We start from the raw sequence: 13,837 nt of genomic DNA, 5'->3' as shown, positions 1-13,837 counted from the left end.
CATGGTTACAGTCCAAGGTTTCCTTTCCTCCATATTTTCTTATTGCTACAAGTACATGCAAGGTCTTAGACCCCATGTACCATTCCTGCCTTCCTTCCTTTCACATTTTCCTTCGAAAACTCCGTTCATAGAAGTTCAAGTGTTGTCTCTCCATTAGTTAATTTATGTTAATATGTGATGTTTTCTCTACAAAATACGTGCTTCCCTAATTGCTCCTTTTGTGTGTTTGTCTGTTTTTTGAGACAGAGTCTGCTCTGCTGCCCAGGCTGGAGTGCAGTGGGGCGATCTTGGTTCACTGCAACCTCTGCCTCCCAGGTTCAAGCGATTCTCGTGCCTCAGCCTCCCAGAGAAGCTGGGACTACAGGTGCAAACCATCATGCCCGGCTAATTTTTTGTATTTTTAGTAGAGATGGGGTTTCGCCACGTTTTTGCCCAAGCTGGTCTGAAACTCCTGAGCTCAGGAAATCCACCTGCCTCAGCCTCCCAAAGTGCTAAGATTACAGGCATAAGCCACCACGCCCAGCCCCTAATTGCTCTTTTAAATTGTTATAACATTATGACTGATTACTGTTAGAAATTATGAGGATAGTGACTAGTATTTATTAAATGTCCTTTCTCTTCCCATGACCCTCACCCACACCTTCATTTGCATTTGCCCTAGGACAGTAATTGGAGGTCCAGCAACCCACTCAAGGTAGGAACAAGAAGAAAGGGATTAGGAAGGTTTACTGCAACTGTCCTGAACCCAAGGCAATCTTATAAAACAGGCAGTCAGCAACTCCAACAGCAGTGCCCTTGGGGACGTGACGAAGCAGTTTCCATTACTTAGTCCCAGTTTCCAAGAAGATCCAGGCTATGGTCTGAATGTTTGTTTTTTCCCCAAGTCCCCCAAAATTTATATTAGGTGAAATCCTAACCACCAAGGTAATGGTATTAAAAGGTGTGGCCCTTGGGGAGTGATTGTCATGACAGCTCCTCCCTCATGAATGGACTTAGTGCCCTTATAAAAGATGTTGAAGGGAGCTCTTTTGCTCCTTCTGCCATAGGAGGACCCAGCAAAAAGTCAGCTGTTGCAACTCAAAAGAGGGCCCTCACCAGAACCCGACCATGCCAGCACCCTGATCTTGAACTTCCCAGCCTCTAGAACTGTGAGAAATAAATTGTAGTTGTTTATAAGCCACCCAGTATATGATATGTTGCTATAGTAGCCTGAATGGATGAAGATAGTCCAATCCAGTGGATGTTTTGTTTTGCTTCAACACATGCCATCTCCCCAGTCCTGACTGCTATCATTTCTCCCCTGCATTATTGCAACCTCCTAACTGATCTTCTCGCCGTGAGTTTTACCCTCCAAACCACTACTCCTTATTCCCCTTCCACAACATGCCCAATGTCATCTTTTCCATTACTTTTCAAACATCGTTTAAAATCTTTGAATTTTTTCACAATTGCTGTCAAGATAAAGTCCAAATTCTTTAATATGGTTTTGGATTCTGCATTATAGGTCATCTACATCTCACCTCTTGAGTCTCAGCTATAACTTTCCAATGCTCACACTCTAAGCTTTAATAATTCTGAACTTAATTTGTTGTTGAACAGTCAAGTTCAGGACAAAGAAAGAGACACATGGGTCTCAAGAACAACCAGTCACTTTGACGTGTCTAGGCCCTCTCTCTCCTCTGCCTTCTCTCTTGCTGTGAGAGTCGTTTTACCTTGCTGGAGATTAATTTTCTCCATGGGGTGGGAAACATGGCCACTAATGGCCCCACACTTGTACGTTACAGCTTCCACTATTAAATCAAATGGACTTAAGTTCCCTATGGTCCCAAGTCCAAAATCCAGCTGGCATCAGGTGTCAACTTCTGTATCAATTCATTCAAATGAGATACAGGGTCCCATTGCTGTAACATGGTGGCTGTCAAATTTGCCCTTGTGGCGGTGAATGAAAATTCTGGGCAGATGATGCCAAGCTTCTGCAATCAAAACCAATCAGAAGGGAGAAATGAGTGAGGAGGAGTTAAGTTGACTTCAGTATTTCCGATTTGGATAACTCAGTGGATGGTAGTGACATTGAAAAGGAAAGGCAGACATGGGAAAAAATGAATCTTAGGGGAAACTTCAGTTTTTGACATGTTGAGTATGAGATGCCAGCATGTTGGACAGCCAGGTGCAGATGTTCAAAAGCTGGTAAGAAATATGTACGGAAGAGGCTGGGCACAGTGGCTCACGCCTGTAATCCCAGCACTTTGGGAGGCCGAGGCAGGCGGATCATGAGGTCAAAAGATTGAGACCATCCTGGTTAACACGGTGAAACCCCATCTCTATTAAAAATACAAAAAAATTAGCTGGGCCTATAGTCCCAGCTACTCAGGAGGCTGAGGCAGGAGAATGGCGTGAACCTGGGAGGCTGAGGTTGCAGCGAGCCAAGATCGGTGCCACTGCACTCCAGCCCGGGCAACAGAACTATACTCCATCTCAAAAAAAAAAAAAAAAAAAAAAAAAGAAAGAAAGAAAAAAAAAGAAATATGTACAGAAGAGAGATAAAAGCTGAAGATAGGAAGGGAGCCGTCTGTGTTAAGGTGGTAGTGGAGGCTGCAGACCTCACTCCGGGAGAAGATTTCTAAGCACGTAACTCTGGATAGCACCCCACTTAGAAGCAAGGGAAAGTGCAGTGCAGGAGGTAGAGGAGGCCGCAAGAGAGTTAATATTTATTCAGTGTTCATGATAGGCCAAACCCTACACAAACTATTTCTCTTAGAATTCTCACAACCATCACATGGTATAACTACAAGGTAGGTATTGTTATTCTTCACATTACAGATGAGGAACTGAGGCTCATCAGTATTCTGTCATTGGTCCAAGGTCTCAGTGAACAGTAGATCCAGGATTTAAATCTGTGACTGATAGAACTCAATACTATGTTGTATTGCTTTTGCCTATCGCATAGTGACAGTAGAAAAATCCAAGGAGCCAATCAGGAGCCTGGAGTCAGGAAAACTAAGGAAGGAGAATATCAGGAACGAAGGAATTGTCAATACTATAAAATGTGTAATGAGTTTATTTTAAAAATCCAATTTAGGCCAGGTGCAGTGGCTCATGCCTGTAATCCCAGCATTTTGGGAGGCCGAGACGGGTGGATCACGAGGTCAGGAGATCGAGACCACCCTGGCTAACACGGTGAAACCCCGTCTCTACTAAAAATACAAAAAACATTAACTGGGCATGTAGTCCCAGCTACTTGGGAGGCTGAGGCAGGAGAATGGCTTGAACCCGGGAGGCGGAGCTTGCAGTGAGCCGAGATCACGCCACTGCACTCCAGCCTTGGCGACAGAGCGAGACTCTGTCTCCAAAAAAAAAAAAAAAAAAAAAAAAATCCAATTTAAAATGACCATCGTTTTGACAAATTCCTTAGTGCTGATCAAACTGATTCCTGTGAGGTCTTGCAGACCTTCCTGATGCTAGATGGATCTAGCAATAGAAACCCAAGAAGATGTATGGACTGTGGTTATGTCCTAAAAGTTTCAGAGTAATCTACAGAGAGATTGGAGTGCCCCCACGAAATTTATAGGAAAGGCATATAAGATTATGGATAGAACAGAACCAGTTTTTGATAAGCAGCAAGTAAAAGCAAGGCCAGTTACAGTAAATTGTATCATCCATTACCTGTATGGAAAGCCCTGCCTCACCCTCTGGGAGATAGCAGCTCAAGTTTGACTGAACTTCACACCAGAAAGAGGTCATAGTCTCTGATCACTTGGGTAATTTATACTGAAGGTAATATACTGGGTAATTACTTTCAGTATAAATATCTACTAATCAAATAGCACTTTGCAGGTTTCAAATTGTCTCCACATACTTTATCCTCACAACCATCAGATGGAATACTATCTCCATTTTGTGAATGAAGAAACTGAGGCTGCAAGCGGAGACTGTTTGCTTCTGGAGAGGAAAGCACTACACAGTATCAGCATGCCCCTTTAAGCTATCAGTGCCCCTAATGTAAAATGTCATCTGATCCCATACTGCAATTTAGGACCTGTGTGAGAAGAACTTCAGACCTGACAGCATAGCTTTCACAGTTACTGGCCAACCCACAAGCATTACAGGAAAGTGGCATAATCATTTCAGAATTTTTCTCCGAGCTTATTACACATTTTATAGGCAAAAACAATCCACGGGTGCAGGCTCTGATTCCAGGTGATAATGAGAGAACTGGACAATCTACCAATGTCTGATTAGTCAGGGAAAAGGAGTGAGCCTGATTGTGTTTTATGATAGCCTTGGTTTTATTTTCTCATAATAAAATAATACTTGCTAGTTACAATTCTGTAAAATATAAGATACAATTTTAAAAAATCTCAGCAATCCAAGAATAGTGACTGTTAGCATTTTGTTGTATATTATAGTAGGCATTTTATTTTTGTTCACACTCATACATACCTGCATTTTTTTTTTCTTTTTTTTGAGAGGGAGCCTCACTCTTATTGCCCAGGGTGGAGTGCAGTGGCGTGATCTCAGCTCACTGCAACCTCCACCTCCCAGGTTCATGTGATTCTTGTGCCTCAGCCTCCTGAGGAGCTACGATTATGGGTGCCCACCACCATGCCTGGCTAATTTTTTAAATATTTTTAGTAGAGATGGGTTTTCACCATGCTGGCCAGGTTGGTTTCGAACTCCTGACCTCAAGTAATCCATCCACCTCAACCTCCCAAAGTGCTAGGATTATAAGCATGAACCACTGTGCCCAGCTATACATGCATTTTTAAAACAAAAAATTGGTCATTTAAAGTATATTGTTCAGCCCGGGCAACATAATGAGACCCTGTCTCTACAAAAAAGTTAAAAAATTTGCCAGGTGTGGTGGTGTGTGCCTGTGGTCCCAGCTATTTGGGAGGCTGAGGTGGCAGAATCACTGGAGCCCAGGAGATGAAGGCTGCAGTGAGCTATGATCATGCCACTGCACTTCAGCTTGGGTGAAAGAGTGAGACCCTGTCTCTAAAATGAAATAAAATTAAATAAATAAAAATAAAGTATATTGTTTAGTAACTGTACTTTCATATCATAAAGTTCACTTGTTGTGAACTTTTTGCCATGTTAAAAAATGTAGATGGCTGGGCCGGGTGTGGTGGCTCACACCTGTAACCCCAGCACTTGGGGAGGCCGAGGTGGGTGGATCACGAGGTCAAGAGACGGAGACCATCGTGGCCAACATGGTGAAACCCTGTCTCTACTAAAAATACAAAAATTACCTGGGCGTGGTGGCGTGTGCCTGTAGTCCCAGCTATTCGGGAGGCTGAGGCAGGAGAATTGCTTGAGCCTGGGAGGCAGAGGTTGCAGTGAGCCAAGATCACGCCACTGCAATCCAGCCTGGATGACAGAGGGAGACTCCATCTAAAAAAAAAGAAAAAAAGTAGATAGCTAACATCATTTTTAATGTTTGTATAGTATTTTACTGCATAAAGGTATCATACTCTATTTAATCAAGCTCATCTTGTTGAACGTTTAGGTTGTTTCAAAATTTTCTACATTACAAAGAATTGTTTCATAATTTCCTTAGAATAATTATAGGAGTGGAATTTTAGGATCAAAGAGAAAAAATCTTTAATATGTTGATTTATATTGTCAAACTGCTACTTATATTCCTAACAGGAGTTAAAGTGCCAGCTTTCTAAATTTTTGCCAATACAGGGTTGGTATGATTTGTTTCTTTAATGCCTGCCGGTCTCCCTGGAGAAAATATCCATAACTTGCATTGTTGTTTTAATTTACATTCTCTTCTCTTCTTGTTTTTTTGTTTGTATTTAATTGGTGCTCACTTCCTTTGCTCATTTTTTTAGTTCTGAAGTATATATTTGTAAAAAGAAAAGGTAATATACCAAGTATTCCTAACATTAAAACTTCAAATATTTATTGATGGTCTGCCCTCTGCCAGGCACTGTTTGAGGTTCTTGGCATGTGTTAGTGAACAAAACACAAAAATCTCTGCCTTTACAGGCTCATGTTTTAGCAGAGAGAGACATATATATCTAATAACCATAACTAATAGTATAGTCAGGGATAGGCTTTTCTGGGAAGACTTCAAGGAGCCAAGGGATCTAGCTCTATGGGAATCTATGGGCAAGAACATTCAAGCAGAAGGCCTAAGGGGGACCACTACCTGGTACACTTAAGAACTTACATGGAGCCTGTGGTTCTTAGATGGAAAGATTCCTAAATTAATCCATAAATTATGTTTGATTCCTAATAAATGATAAAAGAATGTTTTCTGGAACTTGAAGAAATCTTAAAGTTCATCTAGAAAAATTAACATGAGATAAAAGTCATGAAAGTTTTGAAAAAGAAGGCATTGAAGGTACACTAACTTACTAACTTTTCCAACTATTAAAATGTATTATAGTACTATAGTAATTGAAAAAGCTTCGTACAGACAGTGGAACACATAGTTCAGGAATAACCCTAAATATATAGATATATATATATATATGGAAATTTAATAAAGAACATATTTCAAATCCATGAGTAAAAAATAGCTTATTTAATAAATAATGTATTAACTGAATTGTTTACAAACAAAAATAAAGCTGGTTCATTTGCTCACTCCAAAACCAAAACAAATTTCAGAAAGATCTGAGATTTAAATGCAAAAGAAAAATAAAAACCCATTCAAGTACTCTGAGAAACATACTTAAAAAAAAATCTTGGGATTAAGAAAGACCTTTTAAAACATAACCTAAACCCCATAACATATAAAGGAAAAGAATAATAAATTAGACTAAAGTTTTTAAAAAGCCCTTTATCTGGGCCGGGCGCGGTGGCTCACACCTGTAATCCTAGCACTTTGGGAGGCCAAGACAGGTGATTCACCTGAGGTCAGGAGTTTGAGACCAGCCTGGCCAACATGGTAAAACCCCATCTCCACTAAAAATACAAAAATTAGCTGGGCGTGGTGGTGGGCGCCTGTAATCCCAGCTACTCGGGAGGCTGAGGCAGGAGAATTGCTTGAACCCAGGAGGTGGAGGCTGCAGTGAGCCAAGATGGGCCATTGCACTCCAGCCTGGGCTACGAGTGAAACTCCATCTCAAAAGGAAAAAAAAAAAAGCCCTTTATGGAGGAAAAAGAACACCTTAAAGCGAAATCAAGTGTCAAGTATTCCTATTGTGTTTCTGCTCATCTATCTGCCACCCACCATTCATCTCCCCACCCCTGAAATAGAGTGCCACACTCATCTGTTGTTTCCCACCTTCATCTTTTCTTTCTTAAAATACATCCACAAAGGTATACCAGATAAAATAGAACATTACCAATATTTTTGAAACCCTTTGGGTACTGTGTTGGTTAATTTTATGTACCAACTTGACTGGGCTAATGGGTACCCAGGTAGCTGGTTAAACATTATTTCTGGGTGTGTGAGGGTGTTCCTGGAAGAGATTAGCATTTTTTTTATTTTTTTGAGATGGAGTCTTGCTATTGCCCAGGCTGGAGTGCAGTGGTGCAACCTCGGCTCACTGCAACCTCCGCCTCCTGGGTTCAAGTGATTCCTCTACCTCAGCCTCCCAAGTAGCTGGGACTACAGGCGTGTGCCACCATGCCCAGCTAATTTTTGTATTTTTAGTAGAGATGGGGTTTTGCTATGTTAGCCAGGTTGGTCTCAAACTTCTGACCTCAAGTGATCTGCCTGCCTCAGCCTCCCAAAGTGCTAGGATTACAGGCGTGAGCCACCGCACCCAGCCAAGATTAGCATTTGAATGGATAGACTGAGTAAAGCAAATGGCCCTCCCCAATGTGGGTAGGTATTATCCAATCCATAGCGGGCCTGAAGAGAATAAAAAGGGGAAGACTGAATTCACTCTCTGACTTCTTGAGCTGGGCCATAGATCTTTCCCTGCTTTCAGTTCTCCTGGTTTTCAGGCCTTGAGACAGCATCTGTACCACTACCTCTTCAGCTCTCAGGGCTTCAAACTACTTCACTCATTTTCATGGGTCTCCAGCTTGCAGATGGTAGACTGTGGGACTTCTCAGTTTCCATAATGATGTGAGACAATACTTTATAATAAATATCTGTCTACCTATTTCCTGTTTATTTATCTGGAGGACTCTGAGTAATACGGTATTCCAACACTCCAGGCTGCAGCCCTTCCATCTCACTCAGAACTAACTGGTCTCATATTTTGTGTTTGTCACCCTCTGCTTTTTATTACAGGCTTACCATTCTATTTATGTATGCCTAACAATATACTCTTTAGGTTAGCCTGGTTTTTAGTGTTTATAGTAACGGCATCAAGGATACATATTCTTCTGTGATTTACATTTTTCCCTCAAAATTACAATGTAAGATTTATCCAAGTTGATACATGCAGGTGTAGTTCATTTGTTTACATAACTGTATGGTGTTTCACTGTATAAATTTATCATAACTGTCTACCCATTCTAGTATTGACAAACATTGGGTTGTTTCTAGCTTTCTGTTATAACGAACAATGTAACCATGAAAATTCTTATTTGAGTCTTCTGGTGCACATGGGTATGAGTTTCTCTGGGGAATATTCCTAGCAGTGCAATTGCTGGGTAGTAGGATATGGACATGCCCCATTTTCCTAGGTAAGGCCATATTTTCCAAAGAGATTATATCAATTTATACTCCCAAATTCTTGCCAAGATCGGATTTTTTTCAGATTTTAAGATTTCTACCAGTCTCGTAGGTATACAAACGTATGTCCTTATAATTTTAATTTGCATCTCCTTAATTTCTGCTGAGCTGAGAGTTTTTCCATGCCTTTTGTCCAGCTCGTCTTTCATTCCTAGGAAGTGCTGCCACCTCATTCCTGCTTTCAGTCTGGCCCCAAAGTAAGATGAAAGAAGCATGTACCTACATTTTGTGATATACGATCTCATCATTTTCCATGTACCTTTCCTTTCAGTTAGCTAATGCCGTTTGTGATGAGCCCTAGTGGCCTAGTTTCCTCTTTTCCATTAGAATCTTCTAACAGTTTAGCTTCTCACAGAGAAGGGACAGAGTACCTGTAACATGTGCAATGATAAAAAGTAGGATGGGTCAGTTGGGGGATGTGAGAGATGGGAACAAAATGCCCTTTGGTGGTCTGAGACTAGCAGAAAACTAACTAGGATTAAAAAAAATAATGACAGTTGCACTATTTCCAGGACCTCTGATATGATAAGAACTATACTAGTTATTTATGAGTATTATTTCAAATTCTTACAATAATTCTTTTTTAGTTTCTAAGACAAGGTCTCACTTTGTCACCCAGGCTGGAGTGCTGTGGCACGATCACAGCTCACTGCAGCCTCAACCTCCCGGGCTCAAGTGATCCGCGTAGATGGGATCATAGGTGTGTGCCACCATGCCTGGCTAATTTTTCTGTTTAGAGATGGGGTCCAACTCTGTTGCACAGGCTGGTTTTGAAATCCTGGGCTCATGTAATCCTCCCGCCTCGGCCTCCCAAAGTGCTGGAATTACAGGTATGAGACACAATAATTCTTTAAGGTGTATATTATTATCCCTATTTTATGGATGAGGAAACTGAGGTTCAGAGGCCACAGAACACTTTGGAGTGCCCAAAGCGGAGCAGGTCAGCAGGAAGTCCTTTGGTTATTTATTATTATTATTTTGTTGTTGTTGTTGTTATTGTTTTTGAGACAGTCTTGCTCTGTCACCCAGGCTGGAGTGCAGTGGCATGATCTTGGCTCACTGCAACCTCTGCCTCCTGGGTTAAAGTGATTCTTAGCCCTCAGCCTCCCCAGTAGCTGGGATTACAAGTGCCCACCACCACACCCAGCTAATTTTTGTGATTTTAGTAGAGATGGGGTTTTATCATGTTTGCCAGGCTGGTTTCAAACTCTTGACCTCAAGCGATCTGCCTACTTCAGCCTCCCAAAGTGTTGGTGTTACAAGTGTGAGCCATCGTGCCTGGCACTAGTCCTTTGCTTATTAATTGAGCACAAAGCACGAATTTTCGGTGGAAAACTGTATTTTGCATTGGGGATGTTTCCCATTTATGGGGTGTTGCCAATCTCTTACGTTGGTCACTGGGAAGGGACTGCCTTCCCATGGAGGGGAGCTAATACTGTATAGTGAAAAACTGCTTGATTAATAGGGTGGCTTACATCTGGCTCAGCTTTTCTCCCCTCATGTGAAGGACTTCGGAAGAAGCCCTTACTCACTGTACAGTAGAAAGGATTAGGGCAAAGCTCCCCCTGGAACTGCCTGTTTGTGCCTTAGTTTCATTACTTGTAAAACAGGGATAATGGTACCTATCTTAATGTATTAGTTTCCCTTGGCTGCTGAAACAAATTACCACAAACTCGCTGACTTAAACCAAAAATTTATGTTCTCACAGTTCTGGAGGCCAGAAACCCAAAATCAGTTTTACTGGGCCCAAATCAGCATGCATTATACGGCTGCCCCACGGGCTGGGCATGAACTGTCCTTGTCTCTGTTTATTTCAGGGGTACATGTGCAGGATGTGAAGGTTTGTTACATAGGTACAAGTATGCCATGGTGGTTTGCTGCCCAGATCATCCCATCACCTAAGTATTAAGCCCAGCATCTATTAGCTATTCTTGATGCTCCCCGCTCCTCCACCCCCTCACCCCCAGTGTGTGCTTGTCTCTTTGTTTCTGGTGGCTGCTGGCATCCTTGGGTTGTGGCTGCCATACTCCAATCTCTGCCACCGTGGCTAAATCGTCTCTCTCGACCTCCCTTTTATGATTTTATGAGGATACTGTGATTCCATTTAGTGCTCGTCTTTCGAATCCAGGATAATCTTCATCTCAAAATCCTTAACTTGATCTGTAAAGACGCTGTTTCCATATAAAGTTACATTTAGAGGTTGCAGGGATTAGGGTCTGATATTATTGGGGGCCGTTATTCAGCCTATTACACTCAGGGTTGTTTTAAGGAGGAAATTTAATGCCGGCAGAGGACTGAGCACAGCCCACTGACAGCAGACAGCACTGAGCAAACAGACTAAAAAGAGGTCTCTTACAATGCCTCCCTTATAAGGCTGCCGTAAAGTTCAAACAAAACACAGGTATATCACTTATACGAGTAGAGGAAAGATTAAAGAAGGAAGTAAAAACTGAGGTCTGTCAACAGCCCCTCTCCCGCTGCCAGGATTTGCACACCTTTCTCTGCAGGAAGCCTTGAACCCTCTCCACTCGCATTTCCACCACCTCCAGGCAAGATTTCCCACGTGGAGGCCCCGCCCCCTCCCTGACGCTCCCCACTCTCGCCCCGCCCACCTGGTGGGCGTCCCCGGCCCTTAGCGCGCTGGAAGCATCCGGGACTTCAGGGTCAGTACATTACAATGCCTGACAAATCCTAGTAAGTTCTATCAAATTGTATCTCTCTTACAGGCTTTTAAGCGATTAGTCCCAAGAAAATACATTTAGTCAGCGAGACAATGGCAAGGTGAGTGTTTTTAGGTTAAAAAAAGAACAGGAACTGTTGGCAGCAGAATGGCGATATTCAAGACAACACGCACAAGAAGAGGCGGGTCCTACGCGCTTCGCTAGGGAAGCCCGGGTCAGCACGCCGCGCAGGCGCAGTGAGTTCGACCCGCCATGCCGACTGTTAGCGTGAAGCGTGATCTGCTCTTCCAAGCTCTGGGCCGCACCTACAGTGAGTGCCGGCCCTATACATTGGGCCCTACGCCTCTTCTCGGAGGCTGGGCCTCCCTCCAAAAGGGCATTGTGGCGACATTCATGCCTTCCTGAAGGTTTTGGCCCCGGGAGGCCGGGGTTTACACGGGAAGGCCGATGATGGTGGCGGTCCAGCTGGGCTGTGGTAGCCTCGGAACCGGCATCGCAGCGGTGCCACTGCTCGTGCCCGGCTTGCCGTGTCATTCATTCAGCGATCTGCCGTCGAGTGCCTACAGCATGCCTGGCACCGACATCCAAGCCAGGGGATAGAACAGGAAGGAAACCCGGGGTTGCATCCTGAACGTAGCCAGTTCATTGCAATAGCAGCGCTGTGGGAACTCAGTTTATAAGGGGGTAGGAGGAGGGATTTGTGCAGCGGGGTGGAGAACGGCATTCCATCTGTCTTCGTTTTATTAATGTTTCCTGAGCGCCTGTTATGTGTCAGGCACTGTTCTAAGAGCTTAGGACTAGAGCTGTGCACATGACACGTCAGGTCCACGTTCTGTCTGATGGAGGCAGACAATTAACCAGCACATTAATAAAATGATTTCGGATAATGTTAAATGCCATCAAGGAAAGAAAAGGTGTTGTGCCAAGAACAACTTTAGATAGGGTGGTAACATTTGATCTGAGACCTGAATGAGGAGTATTCAATGGGCTTAGACTTCATTCTACATTTCATCTTTTATTCAGTTCTAAAAACACAACCATTGAAAAAAAGGAGGGAGATATTAAGTGTCGTTATCAGTTACCTCACAGCTGTAGCAGCTGTCTCACCCTATTTTTTTTTTTTTTGAGACGGAGTCTCGGTCTGTCGCCCAGGCTGGAGTGCAGTGGCGCGATCTCGGCTGACTGCAACCTCCGTCTCCCGGTTCAAGCAATTCTCTGCCTCAGCCTCCCGAGTAGCTGGGATTACAGGCGCCCGCCATCGCGCCCGAGTAATTTTTTTGTATTTTTAGAGACCGGGTTTCACCATCTTGGCCAGGCTGGTCTTGATCCGCCTGCGGCGGCTTCCCAAAATGCTGGGATTACAGGCATGAGCCACTGCGCCCAGCCCCCACCCCATAATTTTTGGCTTGTTATAAAGGCTGGACCAACTGGTTCGTGAGAGCTGTTTTTTTGTTTTTAGGGCTCAGTGTGTTAACAAAGGCCTAATTGGTTTAATGACAGCCACCGCTTCCCAGAGTAAGATATTACTGTTACAGTGAAAATAAAGCTGGCTTTTAAAAATCTTTCCTAAGTATATGCTTTTAGATAGTAGCTATTCTCAATGTGATATTCTTCGTAAGTTCTGCCGTAAGTCCCCGAAAATAAAGTAAATACAAGGGTATTGTATTACTCTTACCCTTTGTACTTGGCTCTAATCGCCTAATCGCTTTGTTTTATAATGAGCTTATTTATATTTCTTACCTGCCCTTCTAAACCATATTCTCACTAATGGGATGTGGTACAGGTTAATAATTCCTTATCCAAAATTCTTGAGACCAGAAGCGTCTTGGATTTTGGATTTTGGGATATTTGCATATAGATAATGAGATATTTTGGGGGTGGGACCAAGTCTAAACATGAAATTGATTTATATTTCATATATACCTTATATGCATAGCCTGAAGTTAATTTTATGGAATACCTTAATTTTTTTTTGCATGAAACAAAGTTTCGACTGTGTTTTTGACAAGTCACATGGAGTCAGGTGTGGAATTTTCCACTTGTGACATCATGTCTGCACTTTAAGGTTTTGGGTTTTGGAGCATGTCAGATTTCAGATTTTTGGATTAGGAATGCTCAGTCTGTATACCTGAATTGCCTAAGATGGTAGATGGCAAATATTTGTTCAAAACATCTATAATCAGTTCCCATCCCAGTCTCCATTTCTAGGGAGGTAAGAAATAATCCAGATTTTTAAAAATGGTGAGATTTATAACCTATTTACTATCATCTGATGTTTTAACATATTCTGTCTGCTTCCCTTTTTTTTTTTTCATATTGTCGGTGATCAATTAAGATTGATTTTTTTACAAATACGTGTTTGTTAGCTACTGAGTCTTTTAAGGGCCAGGTACATGGCTGATGCTTGTAATCACAGCACTTTGGGAGGACGAGGTGGGCAGATTGCTTGAGCTCAGGAGTTGGAGACCAGACTGGGCAACACGGCAAAACCCTGTCTCTACAAAAAGTA

At 42.7% G+C, this 13,837-nt stretch overlaps 1 protein-coding gene across 3 annotated transcripts in view; it reads left to right on the top strand.

Annotated features, from left to right (window-relative positions):
* FARSB (phenylalanyl-tRNA synthetase subunit beta) overlaps positions 1–13,837 on the top strand; it is a 246,874-nt gene that overhangs the window by 151,059 nt on the left and 81,978 nt on the right. The window contains exons 1-2 of one of the 3 annotated variants that reach the window (XM_063645731.1): positions 9,267–9,477; positions 11,374–11,638. In XM_063645731.1, coding sequence (XP_063501801.1) covers positions 11,581–11,638 — 58 coding nt within the window. In that variant the 5' untranslated portion in view covers positions 9,267–9,477; positions 11,374–11,580. Of the gene's footprint in view, positions 1–9,266; positions 9,478–11,286; positions 11,342–11,373; positions 11,639–13,837 lie in introns of those variants that run through there. The other 2 variants (XM_055290774.2, XM_063645732.1) reach the window with 2 other exon arrangements.

Source organism: Symphalangus syndactylus, chromosome 8, assembly GCF_028878055.3.
Source record: "Symphalangus syndactylus isolate Jambi chromosome 8, NHGRI_mSymSyn1-v2.1_pri, whole genome shotgun sequence".
NCBI classification, from domain to species: Eukaryota; Metazoa; Chordata; class Mammalia; order Primates; family Hylobatidae; genus Symphalangus; species Symphalangus syndactylus.
The sequence above is the reverse complement of the archived record's forward strand: the minus strand, read 5'-3'. Positions and strand labels throughout refer to the sequence as shown.